This window comes from Schistocerca piceifrons, chromosome 2 (genome assembly GCF_021461385.2).
Source record: "Schistocerca piceifrons isolate TAMUIC-IGC-003096 chromosome 2, iqSchPice1.1, whole genome shotgun sequence".
Classification (NCBI taxonomy): domain Eukaryota; kingdom Metazoa; phylum Arthropoda; class Insecta; order Orthoptera; family Acrididae; genus Schistocerca; species Schistocerca piceifrons.
This window is the reverse complement of record NC_060139.1, coordinates 712,978,402-713,002,869: the sequence shown is the minus strand read 5'-3', so window position 1 is coordinate 713,002,869 and position 24,468 is coordinate 712,978,402. Positions and strand designations below refer to the sequence as shown.

General features: G+C 40.0%; 1 protein-coding gene across 1 annotated transcript in view; it reads right to left on the bottom strand.

Moving 5' to 3' along the window:
• The window catches only part of LOC124775791 (anoctamin-4-like), a 332,872-nt gene that overhangs the window by 157,608 nt on the left and 150,796 nt on the right, over positions 1-24,468 (bottom strand). The window contains exon 6 of the mRNA XM_047250621.1: positions 15,956-16,054. Coding sequence (XP_047106577.1) covers positions 15,956-16,054 — 99 coding nt within the window. The remainder of the gene's footprint in view (positions 1-15,955; positions 16,055-24,468) is intronic.

Here is a 24,468-nt window from a genome sequence, read left to right as displayed (position 1 = left end):
CATTCGTGAGCTACCCCTCCCAGTGTCATTTCGTTAATTATGCCGGTTTTTAGGAACTGTCAATTTCTACCGTAGTAACCAGCCGATGGCGGCAGCAATTCAAGCCCTTTTGACTGATGCATTGGCCGGGAAACAAACCTCAGGCAGTCGCCGAGTACCATGGTCTGACAACATGGTGAGAGCTTTTGAAGACCTTAAATCAGCGTTAGCATGTGGTGTCACTCTTGCCCATCCTTTGCCAGACGCCTGCATCTCAATTACAGCGGATGCAAGTGATTTCGCAATTGGTGCAGTCCTACAACAGCATGTCAATGACACGACTCAACCACTCCAGTTTTTTTCCAAAAAATTATCTACAGCTCAACATAAATGGTCAGCATTCTACAGAGAATTGCTTGCAGTTTATGAAGCTGTAAAATTTCTGCACAGACATTCAAGGAAGGAATATAACAATTTTCACGGACCACCGCCCCCTCGCGGAGGCTATCCGTAACGCCACTACTGACCTTCCCCCACATAGGTTCCGGCAAATGGACTTAATTTGCCAATACACAACAGACATCCATTACATTCGAGGGTCAGAAAATGTGGTGGCTGACTACCTATCACGTATCACTGCAATTTCATCCCCCATTACTTTCAATGAATTGGCCCACTTACAGGACAGTGACACCGAATTGCACAACCTCCAACAGGACCCAGATACTTCCCTTCAGATCGTTTCGTGCAACCTACCATGCTCGGCCAAGCCACTGTGGTGTGATACATCCATGGACACCGCTCGGCCTATTGTTCCCCCTGTGCTGCGTCGCCAAGTGTTCACTACTTTACATAACCTGGCACATCCTGGTGCTAAGGCTACTACGCGCCTGGTTACAGAATGCTTTGTGTGGCCAGGTGTGAAGAGGGATTGTTGTACTTGGGCTCGTGCTTGTTTACAGTGCCAGCGCAGCAAAGTCGGCAGGCACACACAACCCAGTCTAGGTAAATTCGACATCCCGAAAGGCCGCTTCTGTCATGTACATGAGGATTTCGTAGGACCGTTACCCATGTCGAATGGTTTCAGGTATATCCTGTCCAGCATTAATCGCATTACACGTTGGGTGGAGGCAATCCCCCTGCAGGACATCACAGCAGATTCTGTAGCACGCGCATTTGTATCCTCCTGGATAGCTCGATTTGGCTGTCCTACAACCATCACCACCGACCAGGGAAGACAGTTTGAATCCCTGCTGTTTAACAAACTCTGCGTCCTCTGTGGGATGGATAGATTCCGCACTACGGCTTACCACCCCCAGAACAATGGACTGGTCGAGCGGTGGCACAGAACGCTGAAAGCGGCACTCATGTGCCACGGTGGTGAGTGGTGCGATGCCCTTCCCTGAGTTATGCTAGGAATATGCACGGCTTACGAGACAGACCTCCAGGCTTCACTTGCAGAGCTCCTGTATGGTGAGACCCTAGTCCTCCCCACAGAGTTCATCAATGACAAAGCAATCGCTGACCTATTCGACACCCCATGCTAGTTGAACGGGTCCGGACACACATAGCTGCGATCCGCACACCTCCTCCAAGGCCACATACCCGCCCTCAGGTGTTCCGGCATGCGGCACTGGACTCTTGTGAGTTCGTTATGTTACGGGATGACACAGTCAAACCGGCATTACAGCCACCCTACTCTGGCCCACATCGAGTAGTGGCTCACACAGACAATACTATGGACATTCTCGTCAGTGGTCGCCAGCAGACAGTTTCCCTCCAATGCGTGAAACCAGCCTGGATGATCGAAGAATCTATAACACACCCCCCCAAGTCGAGTGTTCTTCCATCAGATGGTGACGACCCCGATCCCACATGGACCACCCACCATCCTGCGCCCCACCATGATCGTATGTGCACCAAGCCTACACCTGAGGGCAACTCAGCGGTTGCGTACGATGATATTCTACCCTCGTTCCAAACAGGCACTGCGTGTGACAATCCACAACCTCAGGCTCAACCTCATGTTGTGTGTGACATTACACCGTCCCAAGTGTTGGTACCCAATACCTTCACAGAGTGTTCCAATGTTTCTCCTGAACTACATTACTTTTCGCCCCCAACCCCCCTAGTGCACCCTACATCCACCGCCGACGAAATTTGCATCGCAATCAACGCCTCTGAGTGCCAACGCGGCGAGCTTTCCTTGCAGCTCCATGAGGGATCCCTCTTCATCCTCCGCATAGGGGACACTTCACGTGGGTCCACACCCACATCACACATCACCATCCTGCGCACAGTCCCTATCCCAAATGCAAATGGGGTGGATACGGCTGCCATAACTGCAACGTTCAGCACCAACGGGATGCTCAAGATTCGCATCTCCCTCTCCGCCGGTACTGCAACGACATCTCCTGTGCCCATCCAGTTCACGTGCGCAGGTCAACCAGTCCACCCCCCCCCTCCCCCCACTGGATGGCGGACTATACGAGCGCTAGTCCACCCTGCACAGACAGTATGGACACTTAGCACACACTGCTATCAACCAGCGAGCATCCCACAATGCCACTACACAGGAAGACACCCACGTCCTTCCCCCAGTGCTGCGCACTCCTGGGGGGGGGGGGGGGGGGGTCTCTGTGGCGACAGTCCGACTACCAGTAACTTCTTCACCGGCGAAGCGCAGAGTAAACGGTCTTTGGAGACTCGAGCTTCTTTGGCAGTCCCGTCTGCGACTTGACTAGTGATACACATGTCGTGAAACTGTGCATTGTTTTTCTTGTGTTTCTGTAAATATACGAACCGTAATAAAAGTGTCTTATCGTAATAAGTTGGAGTTTTCGGTGCGTGGTCCGTCACTATAGCCATAAAACCCACAACTGCATGTCTGAAAGTACACTGAATTTGATCAGCTGTAGGAAGGATATAAAAGCAAAACTAAAAATGAGTAAAACAAGGCAATAGAAAAACTGAAATACAAGCTGAGTACACAGCTACTGAGTCTAGAAAAGAGAAGTGTGAGTAATGATACAAAAAAGTGGATGAATTATCAAGCTCTGAGAGCAGAAACAGCTGCAGTGAGTGTGATGCTAAACAACTATATAGAATCACTCAAATGTTGTCTTAAAAAGGTTTCAATTAGAACAGACCTGTAAAAAATAAGGGTGGTCAATTGTTTATGGCAGAAGTAGACCAGCTTAGAAGATGGAGAGAACATTTTTCTGAAGTACTGAACAAAGAGCAACCTGAAGAGGGGATGAGACAATGGCATGTGTCACATGCCATTGAGAGAATCAAAGTAAACACACGAATTAAGGCTGACATCAAAATAGCCCTCAAGCAGATAAAGAATGGGAAGGCTCCAGGAAAGGATAATATTGCACCTGATATTCTTAACGCTTTGAGTGTCATGCCTGTAATATTATGTTTTCTTTTATGTTGCAAATTCGGCCATGCCCATAATATATATTATGGGCAAAGCATGTTAGTGAGAACTTCCAAACTCATATTATGGGCATAGCACTACTCTTTGAATGTTGTGCTGTTATATTACAGGTGTGGCATTCTTTTCAATGTTGAAGGCAACATAATATTGTGGGTATGGCACTCAAAGTGTTAAGCAGATATTGACACCACTGTAAATCTACTGCATGTTTGAGAAGATGTGGACAGAAGAAACCACCAAAGGATTGCAAAGAGGGACTGATTATTAATTTGCTGAAGAAAGTTGGTAGTAATCAACTACAACAACTGGTGAGACATTGCCCTCCTACTGTATCAAGCAGAGTACTCTGAAGATTAATGCTAAATTGTATTAAAGACTCTGTGGAGTCACAGCTAAGAAAAAAGGAAGCTGGTTTCAGAGAACACTGAACTTATTTTGATCTCATCAATACTTCAGCAGAGTGCAGAATGACAGAATGCACACAACCTTACATTTATTAATTTTGAGAAGGCATCTGACTCTCTTAATAGAAGAGTTATGTGGCATACCTTGGAAGAATGTGGAACACCATCACATATTATTAATATTATTAAAGCAATGTATAAGGGATACGAATGTAAGGTGCTCCACAAAGGGAAAATTAATAAACCTGTTCAAAAAAGTATGTTGGGATGAGGCAGGGATATATTCTGTCACCTACCTTGTTCTTGTTGTTGCGGACAGCATTATGAAGAGAGTTGTTGATCGTTGGAGAAGAGATATTCGACGGGGAATGCAAGATAGGCCTGAAGAAATTAATTTTGCTGACAATATATGTCTGGTCTCACAGATATATTGTGAAATGAATGAAAAAATGGTAAGACTGGAAGAGGAAGCAGATAACACAGGACTAAAAGTAAGTATTCAGAACACTAATAAAATGAGAATGCAAAGCTAAGTGGGTATGGAGAGGAAATAGAACAAATAGATTCCTTTGTATAATTAGGAAGCACCATCTGAAAAGATGGGGTGGAGTGGGTTGGCGGATGGGATATAGGGTTGTGTACAGAAGGCAAATAGATCCTTTGCCCAACTATACCCTGTCTGGCATAATAAGAGCATCTCAAGACAAATCACCCAGTGACTGTTCAAAAACAAAATAAAGGCAGTGCTCCTGTACAGTTGTGAAATATCAAAGGTAACAAACACAGCTGTACACTCTCTCAAATCTTCATTAACCTCAGTCTTTGGCAAACTGTAAATATGAGGTGGCAAAATGAAACAGCAAATGATGAACGTGGAAGATAATAGATTGGCTACCTATCTGTGAGCAAATAAAGGAAAGGAAATGGAGGTGGATTGGTCACACAATACGCATACAACAAGGAGCTGTTGAAAAGGCTGCAATAGATTGAAACCTGCAAGAAACATGTAGGTGGATCTGCCCAAAAAAGGTCTGGAAAAGAAAGATAGAAGAAGGAGATATGAAAGCTGGTAAATCATGGAGAGAAGTGAAATGTTTGACTGCCAACAGAACCTGAGGGAAGGTCTTTACTGCTGCCCTATGATACAACAAGAACAATAGGGAATATGTAAACTGTAAGTATGAGTGTGACCTCTTGAAAATTGGCATTGTTACTTCCTAGTCAGGGACCAGCTGTGATATTGCAGTGGTAAAGCCATATATTAGCATGCAAGGTGAGTTCAAGAAGTGTCAAACATTTGAATGGCACAAATACATGTTTTGATTTGGAGGTACAGAAACCTAATCCCCTTCAAAGTAGTCTCCTTAGTAATGAACACATTTCTCCCTCTGAACGAGATGGCATAGTCAGCACACTGGACCTGCATTCAGGAGAACAACAATTCAAATCTGGATCCACCCATCTAGAAGTAGGTTATCTATGATTTCCCTAAGTTGTTCCAGGCAAATGCTGGGATGGTTCCTTTGAAAGGACACAGCCAATTTCCTTTCCCATTCTTGGAACGTTCTGAGCATGTGTTTCATCTATAATGACCTCAATGTCAATGGGACATTAAATCCTAATACTCCTGCCTTCTTTTTCTTACTTCTTCCAGTGTTCCTACCATTGCTGGAAAAGCTTCCAGAACACTTTTATTGGAATGGTGAGTAGCTGGGCCATCACATTCCACACAATGGGTTCTCTTGACTCAAATCATGTTCCTTTCAGGGGCATTTTCATCTTGGGAAATAGCCAGAAGTCATATAGAGCCATTTTGGGAGAGTAGGGATCCTGACTAAACACAGGAAGAAATTCTGAATCAAATGCACAGCATGGGTGTGTTATGATGGAGCTGCCAAGCTTTTACTGCCACAAATACAGTAATGTGCATTACACAGCAGCACAAAGACAATGAAGGATCTCCTGGTAGTATTTCTTTCTGATAGTGTGGCCTTTTGGGGCATACTTTTGATGCAGCAACCCTGTTTAGGGTACTAGGGATACTAACTACTGCTTCCCAATATATTTATTCCTTAATGAAATTTGTCATTAAAAATATATCACTTTTTCAAATCAACAGCTCAATTCATGGAATCAATACTAGAAATAAGAATAATCTTCACAAGGATTTAAAGTCACTTAGTCTTGTACAAAAATGTGTGCGTTATTTAGGAACACACATTTTCAATAACTTGCGAGCAGCCTTAAAAAGCTTAAGAACCAATGAAATTCAGTTTAAGAGAAGACTAAAGGATGTATTGGTGGCCAACTACTTCTACTCCATTGATGAATTTCTCAGTAGAACCAACTGATTTGTGTGTGTATGTATATATAAGTACAATCTAACTTCTGCACCAGTTCAGTGCAGTAATGTGTTCATTGTAAATACATATTTAGTAATTGTATTACATTTTTATTACCTTATAAATAAATAAAAAACTTTTTTATTTTGAATTCAGTGCATTAGTATTTGTAAAATGATTCTTTCATATAGTGTTCATTAAAAAATGATGACCATGCCACTTGGGACCTGTGGAATGGTACATTAGCTTATTTGTTTGAGTTGTAAATACTTGTCATGTATTGTTGTTTTTCTGACATGTTCTGCATCCTGGAGGACCTCCTCATTATGGATCAATTGGAATGAAAGTAAATCTAATCTAATCTAATGAGAGTTGAAAAAACTGTCAACATGATTTTGATATTGGTGCGAACCTGCTGCACTTTTATTGGCATTGGGGTTGTCAAATATTTTCACTGTGATGACTGCAACTTGATTCCTTGGTCATACCCATAAACTTGTTTGTTATTGATTGTGACTGCTTTGTTCAGAAAGCCGAGGTTAATGTTTTCATTTTCCAGTATGACCTATGTTATTTCCAGATGTAATTGGTGCAAATTTTGCAGGTACTCTCCTAATACACAAATCATCAGTTAAAATTGAATTACCTAATCAAATGCTTACCCCTATCTAATATGTAAGTTCTCATGATGTGATAAGCCAGTCATCCAAGACCAAAGCTGCACTTGCTCAATAACATTGTATTTCAGCATGCCGAGGGGCTGCCTGAATGAAGTTCACTGTCACTGAAACCCAGACGATTCTTCCAGCTTGCAGCAAACAAGGTTGAATGTGGCAATGGATGAAAAAAAGTTCATGTTGCATATATTAGCAGCAAGTGTGGTTGACTTCTTTGCTTACAAATAAACTTAATGAATAATAAAAACTTGGTCCAACAGTTACGTATCTATAAAGAAATGGGACAAAAAACGACTGCACATCATCACTTTACCACATGTATTTCAGTGCACTGTAAATAATTACTTACAGACCACAGTAAGAAAAGTATGACTGTCACTTCTGACTTCTTGTTTAGTTCCACTGCCAGTTGTTAAGAAGCAGTTATATTCTGCTGTTTTGATACTTATGCATAACAAACCCTTATTTAAATTCACTTAAAACTACATTTAACTCACAGTTTTGTCTTTCTGGTGATTGTACATTTTTTGTCATAAGGAAAAATAGTTGTGCCTGGAAAGTATTAAATTTTGAAGCTTCTTTATGTCTCACAGATGTCATCATACCATATAACACATGCCAATGTGTCGTAAGTGGCTCTATACAAACTGCTTGAAGGAACAAAAATTTAAGAAAACATTTGTGTTTATTGTTGGTTTCCTTGGAACAGATGTTATCATCAGTGCACAATCAATGTCTGCTAAAATTACTATAAATCTAACAATACACTCTAAGTAAATAAAAAGGATGCACCATGAAGGAATCATTTGAATGGGACAAAAATCAATAGATGTGCTATACAAATACAGATAAACAAATGATCACAATTTCTGAAAAACTGAATGATTTATTCAAGAGAGAGTGCTTCACAAATTGAGCAAGTCAATGTGTTGGTACAACTCTGACCCTAATGCAAGCAGGTATTCAGCTTGACATTAACTGATAGAGTTGATGCCAACCTGACTGTCACCTGACAACTAGGAGTGATGTTCTGGGATGCCATTTCATTTCATAGCAGGGCAATTTAGGTTGTCATCTCCAACACTCTTACAGCACAGCAGTACATCAATGATATTCTGCACCCCATTTTGTTGCCCTTCATGGCAAGTCAGCAAGATAATGCATGCACACACACGGTGAGAGTTTCTAGTGGATGGAATTTGGCAATGATATCCCTCAGGAGGACATCCAAATATTCTATCAGCCAATTAAAAGAGAAATAACTACTTTCAAATGGGCCAGAGGTGGACCAATACATTATTGACTTGGTCAATTTGTGAGGCTCTTTCTCTTGAATAAATCACCCAATTTTCTGATATTGTAATCATTTGTTTGACTGTACATGTCCATCACATCTACTGATTACCATCCCATCAGATAATTCCTTTGCAGGGCATCTTTTTTATAGTCTTAGAGTGTAATATTATACCACCAGCTAATTGTAACATCTACAGTATTTACACAGCAGCATGTATCTACTGGCTAATTAGATATATAAGAGGGATGACAGTCAGTCTGAATATATTTTACATAATACTCTCACTGGGTAAACAAATTGTTTATTTGAGTTCCAAACAACATGATCACTAGCTTTTGGATCAGGAGTGGTAAAATTTGTTAAAAGGTGAGCTTCTATAATTGCCCACAGGGATCTGTAGTGGAAGTGAATCATGAAAACACTAACAGTATTACTGGACCAAACTACAAATCAGAGCCAGCAGAAGTCACTTTGGGGTTTCTCTACATCTTATAGGTTGGCGATATGTCAGTTTCATGTAGCCATTAGGACAATACTTCCACATAACCAATAAGAGGCAAGAAAAGAGACAGTGAGTTTCTAGCAGTGAAATTGAAAACATTCTCTTCATCAGTACTGTCACAAGTATTTTTTTTTTCCAAATGTCATGAGATAAGAGGTATTGAAACCAGCAGCAATTAAATTTGTAATCTTGGCTGCCACAAATATTTGACTTGTTTTTTTATGAGTATGTCAAAAATTATGATGTCATTAGGCTGAAATGTGGCATTTTTTATGAACAGATGAAGCCAATGAATGTGAAAGCTAAACTATCTAGTTGTGGTGATACTGATCTGTAGCTTATCCCAACACCTAGGTTATGGTAGAATGTCACAGTTTTACTTGTAAAAATTATATTAATAACTTCAGACAGTTTTTTCTGAATTTGTCATGAATTATGATGTTGTGGATAGGTTAGAACCTAACAGCACAGGTTAAATTAATTTAATAGTCCTGGTTGTCAAAATATTTGCCTGTTTCTCAGAAACATGTTAGAATTTTGGAGCTTGTGATATACTGACATGAGAATGTGATAAGGTTTCTTTGTCTCTTACTTCAAAACATGTTGTCTCTTTCTGTTTCACTCTCACTGGCTGCATAGTACCACCTGCTGACACAAGCCCTTGGCTTCCCATCATATGTAACAGTGAGTGCTGACAACATTCCTGCACGAAACATGTAAATATGCCACTGGACCTAATCTAAGACTTTTAATGTACCACTACAAACAACCAGTGTAGAAGCTACAAAGCTCCATGTGGCATCGATTTCCAATGTGAAAATTGTCTAGGTGGTTCTTAGATGGGTAGTGAATTTCTCATAATGGAGCACCTTATCATCCAGATAAGCTATCGGCAAGAAGGCTGAATTCTGCCTCACCAATTAAATATAACTTTCTGTGTAGGGGATGCCAAAACAGACGGGTGTTTACACCAATGTTAAAGGTAATGTAAAGTCATGAAGGATAAATACTTCAATTTGTTTTTGACTGGTGGTGTGTAATATTTCCTGGTGTATTAAAGGAAAGATAAGACATAAATGATTGCACCATAAATGACATACTGCAATCTCTGAAGGAGGAAGACAAGGTAGTATGGGCAAATATATATCACAGAAATGTTTTCATGCTGCTTTTTTATGACCATTACTTCATGTGGAAGATATTCTTGAGTGATTTGGTTGTGAATCCCACAAGGTATTATATTCCTCAGGCATTACTGGGTCTTTCAGCACTGTAACATGCCTTGCCACACATGGTTGGGAGAATGTGATTAAGTTTTCAAAATGCTTCCATAACTGTTATATTTTCCAGGTATTCACTCAATCAGAATTCTGTGAGACAATCTTGATTGTCATTTCAACTGTATTAATTACCTATTATCTACTTTCACAAGAAGTGCTGCAGACCATTAGTTCCAAATGCCTATACATATGCGCCATCATCATTTTCGAATCATGTAGCTGCTATCTGTCTTCCAAACAGTGATGACTCTGAATATTGGCAGTAGGTAACAGTAATGTGATTCAGCAGAATGCATAATACAATTAGTACATTTAGGAACCTGGTAACCAGTTATTTCTGTTGTAACTTATCATTTGTAGTGCACTATTGGCTGATTTGTTTATACAAAACTATGCACTAGAGACCAGTACATAATTACCTGAGACTGGTTGTGGCATATTTTTAATGGTCAGTTTTTATTCTGGGGTTTGTAAATCATGCAGATAGATCTATATACCAAATTCATTGAAGGATACATCATGAGACAAATGAGGTTTCAAAAAATTATCTAATTTTGATGTAAAATTTGGACCCTGATGATTTATCATTAATAAGCATCCAAAAGTTTACAACACCATTAATTAATGATTCTATTGGATTGTTAGATGTCCTGTCATATCAGGAAACCATTTGGAGTTAGCCAGTGCTTGTTAAGACCTACACATCAACACAAAAGAAACAAGACTGCTAGCTTACTAAAGAACTATTTGTTGTAACCTATTAGTGTGTAACTCTTCGCCGATTTTGAACTATGTCCTTATTCTCTTGATTAATTTCATCATAATTGATCAACTGAGTGTCAGTGGATAAGCAGTTTACTAAACTGTGTTCTTGCATACTCCCAGAAAATTTCATGCACAAGGTCTCACACAAAAAGAAGAAAAAATACCTGATGAAGGTCTGGCATTTGTGTCTTCTGATGAAGTGCATGACTAAGTCTGTGGAAAAGTGCTTGTCCACAACCACTGCGATAATCAATTCTTAAACAACTACTCAAAGCATAGGACACAGATCAAAGTCAACAAATGTTTGAGCATTAAACAGTGGAAAATCCAGGATGCAATGTAACAATATAATGAAAAGGATATTTGTTACTCAACATATAACAGAGGTGCTGAGTGGCAGAAAGGCACAACAAAAAGACTGTCAGAAAGTTACTTTTTGGCTAGCAAGGCCATTGTCAAAAATAGACAGCATACACAAACACACACACATACACACACACTCACACCAGCACAACTCACACACATATGACCACAGTCTCTGGCTGCTGAGGCCACATAGCAAGCAGCTGCACATGATAGGTGATGCAGCCTGGCGTGGTGGTGGGGATAAGGAGGAGGCTGGGGTGGGGAGGGGCTGACTCCAGCTGCCAGAGACTGTGGATGTGTGTGTATGAGTTGAGTTTGCGTGAGTGTGTATGTATGTGTGTAAGTTGTCTACTTTTGACAAAGGTCTTGTTACTTGAAAGCTGACTTCCTGATGGTCTTTTTGTTGTACTTTCTGTGACTCAGCATCTCTGCTATACGGTAAATGGAAATGAGTGTTTGGCATCATTGGCCAGGAGGCCACTTGCGATGCAGGTCCGGTCGCCTTGGTGCAGGTCTTATTACATTCAACACAACATTGAGCGACCTGCATGCCGGATGGGGATGAAATGATTATGGAGACAGCACAGCACCCAGTCCCTGAGCGGAGAAAATCCCCAACCCATCCGGGAATCGAACCCAGGCCCGTAGGACGGCAATCCGTCTTGCTGACCACTCAGGTATTGAGGCGGATTCTGCTATATGGTGACTAGCAACTAATTTTTGAGCATTAATATGCCATCACATACTGTTCCTTAATAATTTAACTAGCCTTATTTCCTTTGAGTAAAAGTAGTACCTACAGAGAAGTAGTAGTCTTTTACCATTTAGTGTATTAATCTAAGTACTGTATAATCATATATGGTGGCTGCACCACACAGAATACAACATTAGAGGAGAGCACAGAATTTTGTGTGTTCCCCAGAATAATAATTTATCATATTCTAGGACATATGCCTAAACAGGCACAACTATTATTTGACAAAAAATGTAATGCTGTCATGAAGATTATTCATGAAAATTGAAAAGGCAGTCTTCAAATAGTAACAATAAGCAGAAGAATATTTTCTTGTGAACAAGCAAATAGTAGTACTTTACTGCAGCTAAATTATTCATTAGCATATTTACAAAGCTGAAATTTTCTTGTGTCAGTTCATGCAAATCACTACTAAGAAATTTTTGTTTCAGCACTGTCAATAGTTAATTAAATAGTAAACATCCTGCCTCATTTTGGAGCCAGTAGATAGCATTCTCTTTATTGTATATTTTGGTTTAGTCATACAAGTGGTATCATTACTAATTTTGACTTATGACCAAGTCGTCAAGATATGCTCTGTTTAAAGAGAAGGAAAAAGGAAATAGTTAAATACTAGGAAACTAAACTACAAATCAAAATAACATCTATACAGAACCATATGTACTTTAATACATTACACAGTAACTTGCCAACTGAAGAAGCCCAAAGAAGCATTCATAATGTAGATATATCTGCATTCTGATTATCAGCACTAAAGGCAACAGTTGGCTACATAATAAAATAAAGTAACTCTTTTAACTCATATATAAGATTAAACCATGGAAAGTCAAGGATGGAATAACAATGATAAGGAAAAGATATTTATGTTATTAATAGCCATTAAGTTGTGAGCTGTCTATGACTGTATCTTCTTGTTTATGGATTATTAATTAATAATATTCTGTCACTAGTTACAAATTGTATTTCATAAATGTTGTCCAATGTGTTTCAGAGCTACAGCACTATTTTTCAGGGCTGTATGGATACTCTGGGTGTTACATGTGGTACAATTTCTCACATACCATTGACAGAATGATATAGTTGTTAGATTTAACAAGATAAACTGTTCCTCAGTTGGGAGTAATTAGATAAAGGTAGAGAAATGAGGGGAATAAAATCTACTAACGTATTACTTGAGTCTGACCAAACGACTTGCCTCATGTGCATTGGTGAAAATCTTCCACATTTGCACTTACATTTTGGAACTATTTAACATATTTATTACAGTACTGCATGAGTCAAAAGGTGCATATTAATCAATGCAAATGTTGGTTTTTCACCAATGCAGAAGACATAAGTCTTGAGTCAAACTACACTAATATTTCACTAGACTTTATTTCTCTCATTTTTCTAGCTTTATCTCATTGGTTCCACCCAAGGTACAATTTATCTCATTAAATCTGATAACTGTCTCATTCTGTCACTCTTATGTGAAAAACTGAAGAACATGTGACACCCAGCCTATCCTACAGGACTTGAAAATGGATTTATAGCTCCAAAACATGTCAGACAGTGATTAGAAAATAAAATTTGTGACTGACAATGGAAGATTATTAATGAAGAAACCCTAACCAAGGACAAATTAGATCACCGTTCCCCACATACAGACGGCATTAAGTTGCAGACAGGTACAATGAAAAAGATTACTAAAATATTTAAGCTTTCAGACAACATTCTTCTTCCAAAATTGAAAACACACATTCGCACAATCACAATTCACACACTCATGGCCACTGCCTCTGGGCACTGGTCAGAATCCAGCATGCAGGTTTCTGTGAACTGTGCTTGTGTGAGTGTGTCTGTTCTTTCTATTTCAGGACAAAGGACTTTGTCCAAAAGCTTAAAAAATCTAGCAGTCTTTTTTTTATTGGGACTGTTTGCAATGAACACCTCCTCTATGTGGTGGTTGGAAATATAAGGTTAACAAAGTTCACAATGTAAAATTGAGTGTGTAAGAAAGAAAGCCTCCTCAGAGCAAAAGCTGGGTGCAGATGGATATGTGTGTGTGTGCGAGTGTATACCTGTCCCTATTTCCCCCTAAGGTTAATCTTTCTGCTCCCAGTATTGGAATGACTCCTTACCCTCTCCCTTAAAACCTACATCCTTTCATCTTTCCCTCTCCTTCCCTCTTTCCTGATGAAGCAACTGTGGGTTGCGAAAGCTTGAAATATTTGTGTGTGTTTGTGTTTGTTATTGCCTCTATCAACATACCAACGCTTTTGTTTGGTAAGTTACAGCATCTTTGTTTTTAGATATAAAAAACTACTTAATTACTTATGTAGATGAACTAAACATATGCTAGAAGCAGAACAGATGATGTCCTCCTGCTGACTTGATCTGTGAATAATAAACTAGTGTCTGGCAGTTGCATGTTTACATTCAAGAGACCATATGGAATAACTGATAAATGAAGCTGTTTTTAGACTAGGGCAAGCAAGCATAAAAAGGGACCCTAACAAAAAAATGAAGAAAAAACTTCATACCAGATCAAAAAATACTTGACAAAAAGGTTTTCATTCTGACAATTGAGTTCAACATAAAATACTGCATAAGATAAGATAACATATAATAAATGCTCGAAGTTAGGGGTGTATATGATAAAATGTATAAGCCAAATAGGCAGAGTTTTTAATGTTTTCTTTAGAGAACATTTTAATATATTCCATCAGACCAAAAAGTTTGGAGACTGAATTAATAATGAAAATTGAGAAAATTCAAAATGGTAAGTTTTAATGCTTCAGATGTTCTGCATAGTACACCCCCCCCCCCCCCCCCCCCCACCCTGCAAAAGAGAGAAATGAAGAAGAAGATGAGTACAATGCATGGAATGTTCATACAACTATGTGTGAAACTGTCAGAAAAGTCCTTCTTTGGGTTGTTATTCAACTCGCACATCCCATTCACAACTTCTTTCAACTTCTTTGGTATTGGCAAACCATGAGAGACCCATTCCACAACTGACCAGTAAAATCCACATCTGTAATTTGCAGTTGTTAGTTCAAGCTGCCACAGTATTTACTGCACTGACCTCAGCTCTACGCCAATAATAAAAGCAATTTTGGAGATTTTTGAATGGATGGTGTAGGTAGTAATGAAACAGCTTTTGGTTCTCTTTTTTGAGAAATGCAGAGATAAAGCAGGAGGCATAGATTAATATCTTGACATCTGTGATTATGTTACTATTCGAGTAGGCTTGAAGGGCATTAAATGTTTACTAGTCAAAAAAATACCCACGTCGGGGTTAAATGAACAAAGTGACTACCACAACAAAGCCTTTTAAAAAATTATTTTTGCTCTATTATTATGCAAAATCATCTGATGACTTGGTAATATGTCTATAACTGGAAGTGATAACACTTGTATGACCTAATGCTGAAATACACAATATTTAAAAAATTACAAGATGGTCAAAGTGACACAATATTTTAAAAAATTACAAGATGGTCAAAGTGTTCATAAGGCAGTATGCCTTGTCTGTGTAAATAATATTCTCTGATTATCCATAAGTAAAACTCACACAAGCAGAAATATTTACAGCAAACTGCAAAACCACAAATTTTATTGTTTTTCGTTTCATTTGTCTAATTACCAGGAAACTACAATGAGAGATTCTGTTCCTATTATGAGAGACCCTGTTCACAGATCTTGGCATTCTGGCCACATATTTGAGACCCTGCAATAAAACTGCATATTAATGTGATAAAAAAGTTTTCTATTACACAGTAATTTTCATTTTGTAAACCAAGGATTGATGATCTTCAACAGTTTGTTATTATCTTGTACTACACGATGAATATATACTTGATTGTGGCCCTTCATACTATCTGAAAACATCAATAGTAATAAGACTTTCAAAGGTGCTAAACATTTTTATTTGCATATTCACTTAATGGAAAATTTTCATCCACTCACTCCATAAAGTGTTAATAGTTAAAGAAAGAAATATATGCAATGCTACATCATATTGTTGATTTATTTTAGTTTATCTATTTGATTACAAGATGAAATGCTGAACTATAATGATTCCCTGGTTTATTTAAGATCATGAGGTTACACTATACACACAGTTTTCTTTTTATTTTTCATCTTTTTAAAGTTTACATACCTTAGTAGGCATTTTCAAATTCATTACTTCTGCATATCTCGTCAAGGCTTTCCATGGAATGTGGATTTTGAGAAAGTATGTTTTCTGGTCAAAAGCCATCTGCAAAAAATTAAAACAATTAGTCAGCATTGAATTTTCCAGAGGAATGCTGAAAACCACATCAAATTTAAATTCCACCTGCAGGGAGAAACCTTTGGACAGGAAGAAAAATGTGTTTTTGCAGAATTATATAACAGAAGAAACAAGAAAGTACCAAATAATGGCAGAGACATTACCCTCAAGGAAATCAGATGCAATATTTTAGAGTGGTTGTTGCTGAACAATTTGAATATCAGATTGAACCAAGGATGAATTAACAATATGGAATTCTTTATGAATTGAGAAGTTGTCAGAACATATTTTTGCTCTAAAAATGATGTTGTAGGTACTTAGTAAATATAACGACAAGGCACTTCACCGGTCAGTACACCATTCCATTAGATAAATAAATGCTATCACAGAATGTACTAGTAGCATTACACTAGTTATTTTGTGTATTGCACATCTGACAGCCCCACTCTCTCCAATCCTCATGTTGCAGCAGATATCGATGTACTGTCTGCTGGAGAGCATGGTATTTCTGAAATTTGTAGTTCATGATGATGTTGCCAACAGTAAGGTGTGGAGTGACATATGAGCTGAGGTTGCATCGTCATATGCTCCAGGGGGGGTTAAAAATAAATAAATAAAAAAATAAAAATAAAATTAAAAAAAAAAACCTTGAGCTACGAAATGACTGCCAGGTTGAAACAGAACCACAGTTTTTGTCTGTAATGAGTTTCTGCATGTTGGTTGGTTGGCTGGTGTTGTGAGGTGACTGCTGCATCTGGGTGGTCAAATAAAGCTTTGGCTTTGTGAGTTCCATCCAGTGGTTGATGGCAAAACAGATGTGTGATTAGATGTGTGATTAGAAGCTCTCAGTTTCTCCAATATTTGTGTGGCTTACACTCAGAAAGGGAGTTTTCATGTACATTATGAGTACTATGATTATTATAGCAATTAAAATTCTGTCTTTATTATTATTTTATATATTAAATATCCATATTTCACTATATTTGCCATATTTGAACTCTGAAAATGTTCAGTCATGTGTTTTGACAGATGAAGTAAATTTCTGACAATGCACAAGATATAAAAAAAAAAAAAAAAAATTACCTAATCCTTCATATATTCGGAAATGTATTTATGAGTCAGATATTGGCATTTGCATAACTGTTATCATAAATCGATATTTTCAACATGCATTAAACTCTTTGTGCCTTTGTAGTGGACCATCTTTGTAAGTTAGTTAAAGAAAGTCACTACATCTGTGTTTGATACTGGGAGAAGTTGTATGTTATTTGGGATGGCTAAAAATGGCATTAATTAATTAATGTAAAAGCATAACTTTGTCTTGTGACTGGAGATTTGTATTATAGGTATATTAATCATCAATTTTGGAAAGAACATACAACTTATGAGAAAAAAGAAAGAGTTTAATTTCTGACCAAAATTATTTTCATCATGACTATTAATTATCATTATCAATAATGGAACTTAACATTATTTATCTTCACAGAAACATGATAAAAATATGGACTTCTCTGCAAATCATCCCCCAGCAGAAAAACTGAACAAAGACCTGAGCCACTGTTCCAACTTGAGGTTAAGGTGAGCATATACATTAGTTGGGTCTTCACATAACAGCCAGTTTACAGACAATCTACAACTCCATTTCCTGAGCAATATCATTATACTTTTGTATGTCAGGTTATTCTGAGACAAAAGTGCTTAAGAAATTGAACTTTAGGCTCTTTTTATTGTTGAACTCTTTTAACCATAAGGGAATGAATTGATTAGAGTGAGCAGTGGATGCTCAGTTTCCAGGTGGGCTGCTCTATTCTGGATGACACTGTGTTGCTGGCAGATGTGACATAGCAAGTGTTCTGCATACGGTGGTAGCATCTTCTGGACTTGCACTGGTCAATGGACACTACTGTCTCTATCATTTTAATGTGGAGAGTGAGTGTCCCATCATTTCATTCTGTAACTGTGGATTGGCCTTGGAAAGACAGCTCCAGTGGTAAGCATAGTGGGCCACGTCAGAGTAAAGTGTACTTTGTCATTGCCAGGTCTTTGAAAACAAAAGTAGACTGTTTCTCATGTCATGGAGTTCCACTCAGCAGCATGACTTCCACACCTCTGGAGATCCACAAGGAAACCTTGAGAAGTGCAGAGGGGGGCCAGTTTGTTGTTTGAAAAACTCTCTTGATGGATACAGAGGTTTGCCATATACCAGGTCCGCAGGAGAGGGTTGAAGGTTTTCTTTTAATGCACTGAGCAGTCCCAACAGCACTACTTGGAGGGTGCCAATCTATGAATCCGTGGTGTGGCATGTTACAGTGCCCTTCAAGAAATGCTGTAGATGCTACACAATGCCATTTGCAGCTGCATGATATGGTGAAGTCCTTGTCATGTATACCATGAACAGATGGACCATTTTATGAAATATTTCTCCTACCATTCCTGACCTTGGTCAGAAGTAATTTTCTGGTGACGCCCAACCATAGGTAAATGCACATGCCACATTCTCAGCAGTTTGTGTTTCTAATGGGAATACCTCCAGCCACCTGGTGTATCTGTCATCAACCACACTGAGGCAGCACCAGTAGTTACACGTAACTGAGAGTGCCCACACTGATGTGTGAGAAATGTGTTTCTGGGACATCAAAACTTCCAAGTGGAGCCCCTACATGCCACGTTTCCTTGAATTTCTGTCAGGGGATATAAGTCTGAGTCCATGTAAGGTAGTCCCTCTGTATGCCAGGCCACACAAGACACTGAATTACTAGTGCCCTCATAGTGCAGGTTCCTGGATGGCTGAGTCCATGTAGTGAATTGAAAACCTGGCATTGTAGAAGGACAGGCACATATGGCTGCTGTAGCCCTGCTGACTCTTCACAGTATATCAGATCCTTACTGTCTGGCAGTGGCATATGATGCAAGTGCAGGACCATCTCACAATGCAGCTGGTCTTCAATTTCTCCTCATCATTTTGCACTGCCACTAGCTTGGCAAAAACCACAGATGTGGAAATGATTTCTACTGTTGACAGAATTTCACTGGTAATGTTCTTAAACTGCTTACATGCCAAATGTCAGTTGTAATTGTGAAATAAAATTTAATTGGTTGATTTGCACTGGGGGATAGTTGTTACATGGATGTGGAAGTGCAAATTCAGTGGTCATTGGTCTTTATGTACAGTGGAGGTACACCCTTTGACTCTGAATCAGAAATATCTAAATGCTTCATAGGTAGCAAACAGTTCTGTAAAGGATGGTGACCAAGATCACTGATTCTCTGTGATCTTGGAGAAGATACCCATAAGCTGCCAGTGCCCACCTACATTCTGGTGTAGCGTGGCACTGAAAGCACAGTATGAGGCATCCGATGAAATCACTAGTGGGACATCTGCGATTGGATGTGTGAGGAGGATGGCTTATTCAAGGCGTGTCTGGCAGGCTTCAAATGCTGCCTGTAGTTCTTCAGTCTAAGTGACAAGCATTAAATCATGCTCTTTGGGGTCAGTGAAGACAGCATGGAATGATGCCTGGATATCAGTAGCGTGAGGTAAAAAACAATGGCAAATAGTGATCATTCTCAGGTACTGATGCATTTTACACATTATTTTTGGGTCCGAGTAAGATGCAAGTACACTGGTGCCCTCAGGTAATGGATATGCATCGATCATGGAACTTGAAATCCCAGGAATCCAGATTCCATAGTTTTCAAGCCTTCAGAAAACTATGCAGTGATGTCTTTCATGTTCATCTGAGGATGACGATGCCACCAACACACCATCTATGTATGCGTAGCAGATACCTTGTCCCTGCAGAACTTCATGAATAGAGTGCTGAAAAGTCTGTGCCATTTACCACAGGAAATATGACATGTATGGGAATTAAAATAGTCCAAAGAGCATAGTTATTGCAGTTTTATGGATGTTGTCTGTTGCCACAAGTATATGGTTCTAGGCTTTTACTAGGCCCAACATCGAGAAAATGGTGTTCTCTGCCAGTTGGTATGGAAAATCTCTGATGTGGCGCACTGGGTACCAGTTGGCAATTGTCTGAGCACTGAATACTCTATAAAAGAGGAGAAGCCCAGTTGCTTTGTGATGGTCATCCTGCAGCTGCTTGAATCATTGTGTCAAATTCTGCTTTTGTGATGTGGAGTTTCTTGGGAGCCAGCTATTTGGGCCATCAGAAAACAGGAGGATCAGGCATGGTCTTGATGTTATCCAGTTGCATAGCAATGATGGCACTATGGTGGGTCATGTGACTACAGAAGCTCATTTAACAGATGTGACCATGGCGGCAGTGTGGCTAGAAATAATACCAATGGACTGCTGCACGGTGTGGGTTGGGATGCAACCTTCAAAGATGTGACACAGTCCAAAATGGAAGCATTCATTAAAAGTAGGATGAGGTCACAGAATGACAAGAAATCCAGTCCAATGACAAGGCTGGTCATGTTTACAACTATAAATCGCCACTTGTATGACTTTCAAAGACCAACGTTCAAATTTAAAGTCATGTGTACATCTGTAGCTCTGAGTGAACCATTTGGAGCTGCTACATCATAATTTGCTTTAGGTCACAGTTACCACAGTAGGCACTTGGGAACACACATACACCTTAGCTGGTATCTACCAGGATCTGCAGCTTAGTGGTCTTGTCTGTTGCCAGTAAACATCATGATAGTTGCCCAGGCTGGTGCTTGCTCACTTGGTGTGGGAGGCTGCTGTTAGTGTTTCCCACCCAGGAAAACAACTGTCTGTACCTACATGCTCTGTCACCAAAACAATGGTGATAAAAACACTTGTTCCTATCTGGGATGAGTGAGGAGTGCACGCTGCATTGCTCGTGTGATGGCATGTGGTCTTATTGTTCATACACAGAATGCTGCAAGCTGCTGTGTCACCTCATCTCTGTGTCAGGCAGATGATGTAGTGAGCACTTGCTGAGTGGTGGTCTCGGATACTACGTCTGTGATCTCTGCCATGGAGCTCAAGTTTGCCTCTTGCATTACTGAAAGCAGGATGTAATGCATCTCTGACAGGCAAGATATCCATGTGGAGTGTAGAAGTGACTCCAGAATGTCTGGTCCAGCCAAGGTGTGGAGATGTCACAGGAACTTTTAAGGCTTCCTGCCACCAATTTCCTTCTTGTGCAACATCCTAACCATTGGTTGTTAGAGAGGGAAAGCTACTGCTTGAGCTCTTTTTGTAGTAACTTGTACTTTCCAGAGAGAGGCCAGTTTGTGATTATGTTGCTAACCTCACTGGTGGAATGGTTGTCTAGTAGTACCACCATATTTGTATATATGGTGGAGCCTTGCATTATCCTCGTGGTGGCTAAACGGCTTTTGATGTGTGTGAACCATAGTTATGGACAATCTGTCCAGAGAGCTGCAGCTTTGAATGCCACATGGTTCACAGGTGTTACTGAGACAGTCCCAGCAGGTGGCGACAGGTAGTAAGACATACTGGACTTGGCAGTACAGGCAGGGTCCCCCATGAACTGGTGTTGTCCACTGGACAGCAGCTGGCAGGCGATGCCAGGAGACCAGACATGCACTTTCTGGTTGTGTGGCAGCAGCAATCCTCAGAGTTGTGCTGTAGGTGATGCCTCTGCTTCATGCCATATTCGTAGCAGTTCCTGGTGTCACTACTGTAGTGTTACAAGCTCTTCTACGTGCTGCTGCTGCTGCTAATTGCACAGTAGTTGCTGCTGTTGTTGTGTCAGTTGTTCCTGGTGCTATAATTGCTGCCACAGTTTTTTGATTTGTTCTTGTTGCTGTTATAACTGTTGTTATAACTGTTCCATGATTCTTTCATTGTGGTCACCACTTTGCAGGTACTTAGTAGATGGTACACTTCACAAAAAAATACACTTTATTGGTCTGCACGCCAACAAGAAAAATGACTGCTGTCCAAGGATGTACTAGTACCATCAGGCTAATTATTCTATATAATGGGCAATGTGTAAAAGCTGCACACACTCCAAACCTCGTATCACAGTAGGTAGTGATGTACTGACTGTTGGAGAGCATGGGCCTTCCAGCATTTGTCATTCTCAACATTGCCAATGCTGAAAAATGGGATGACTTGTTAGCTAAAGTCACTACAATATTTTAACACTGGCAAATAAGAAGGAAAAATATAATGGCCTTTGTAGACTTCCTAAAAGCAGGATTTCTATAGTTGTGAATCATACACTATACACTTTATAAAGCACAGGACTTGAAATATGACACTTGTGTTAGTGACAGAACTTTAGGACAACACATTGATCAGAACTTAACATCAGACTTCATTATCATTGGCAGACAAGTTTTAGATAAGAGCAATGGAGGTAATCACGATGAAAATGCTTGAAGAGGCGGAGATAAGTAGAGGAAACCATGGAAACTGAAGAAATATAGATTTGCTGCAAGTTGAGGAACAACACAGGTGGATTTCCTGGCATAGTTAGATGGGAAGAAGAGGAGGGTACAGCATCAACAAATAACCTAGCAAAGGCTGGTCTGTGTATATGATACAATAAGATTACTGTCCTGAATGCAGAGGCACATCCATACCTGGCAGGAAACATAGCAACTAAATTATAGACCAACGTGAGCACTGTAGTAGTAACTGTACTGCGTTCAGAAGATCTATAGCTAAAAAAATCTACTGAGACAAGTTAAATGACAAACTAGGACAAGTAACAAACAATACAACAATAGCAAATTGTACGCCATAATAAGAGACACTGACCCCAGCAGGTAGTTGGGAACTCCAACGTCAGGTGCGTAATGGGGCCCCTTAGGGATATGGCAGCAAGAAAGGGAAAGAAAACCAATGTGCACTCCATGTGCATACCGGGGGGAGTCATTCCAGATGTGGAAAGGGTCCTACCAGATGCCATGAAGGGTACAGGTGCACCCATCTGCAGATGGTCGCTCATGTTGGCACCAATGATGTGTGGCCCTATGGATCGGAGGAAATCCTCTCTGGATTCCAGCGGCTATCTGATCTGGTGGTGACTGCCAGTCTTGCTAGCGGGATGAAAGCAGGGCTCACCATCTGCAGCATCGTCGACAGGACTGACTGCAGACCTTTGGTACTGAGCCAAGTGGAGGGTCTGAATCAGAGGCTGAGACAGTTCTGTGGGCTGCAGATTCCTCAACTTGCGCCATAGGGTGGTGGGGTTTCAGGTTCCGCTGGATAGGTCAGGCGTCCACTACACACAGCAGGTGGCTACATGGGTAGCAAGGGTTGTGTGGCGTGGACTGGGTGGTTTTTCAGGTTAGATGGCCTCGGGCAAGTACAGAAAGGGCAACAACCTCGAAGGGTGCGGGGCGAAGTCAGGACATGCGGGGACCAAGCAGCAATCGGTATTGTAATTGCAAACTGTCAAAGCTACATTGGTAAAGTACCGGAACTTCAAGCACTGATAGAAAGCACCAAAGCTGAAATTGTTATAGGTATGGAAAGCTGGCTGAAGCCAGAGATAAATTCTGCCAAAATTTTTACAAAGGCACAGATGGTGTTTAGAATGGATAGACTGCATGCAACCAGTGGTGGCGTGTTTGTCGCTGTTAGTAGTAGTTTATCCTGTAGTGAAGTAGAAGTGGATAGTTCCTGTGAATTATTATGGGTGGAGGTTACACTCAACAACCGAGCTAGGTTAATAATTGGCTCCTTTTACCGACCTCCCAACTCAGCAGCATTAGTAGCAGAACAACTGAGAGAAAATCTGGAATACATTTCACATAAATTTTCTCAGCATGTTATAGTCTTAGGTGGAGATTTCAATTTACCAGATATAGACCGGGACACTCAGATGTTTAGGATGGGTGGTAGGGACAGAGCATTGAGTGACATTATACTGAGTGCACTATCCAAAAATTACCTCAAGCAATTAAACAGAGAACTGACTCATGGAGATAACATCTTGGACCTACTGATAACAAACAGACCTGAACTTTTCGACTCTGTAAGTGCAGAACAGGGAATCAGTGATCATAGGGCTGTTGCAGCAGCCCTGAATACACATATAAATAGGAATATAAAAAAAGGGAGGAAGGTTTATCTGTTTAGCAAGAGTAATAGAAGGCAGGTTTCAGACTACCTAACGGATCAAAACAAAAATTTCTGTTCCGACACTGACAATGTTGAGTGTTTGTGGAAAAAGTTCAACACAATCGTAAAATGCGTTTTAGACAAGTACGTGCCGAGTAAAACTGTGAGGGATGGGATAAACCCACCATGGCTCAACAACAAAGTTAGGAAACTACTGCAAAAGCAAAGAGAGCTTCACTGCAAGTTTAAATGCAGCCAAAACCTCTCAGACAAACAGAAGCTAAATGATGTCAAAGTTAGCGTAAGGAGAGCTATGCGTGAAGCGTACAGTGAATTCAAAAGTAAAATTCTATGTACCGATTTGACA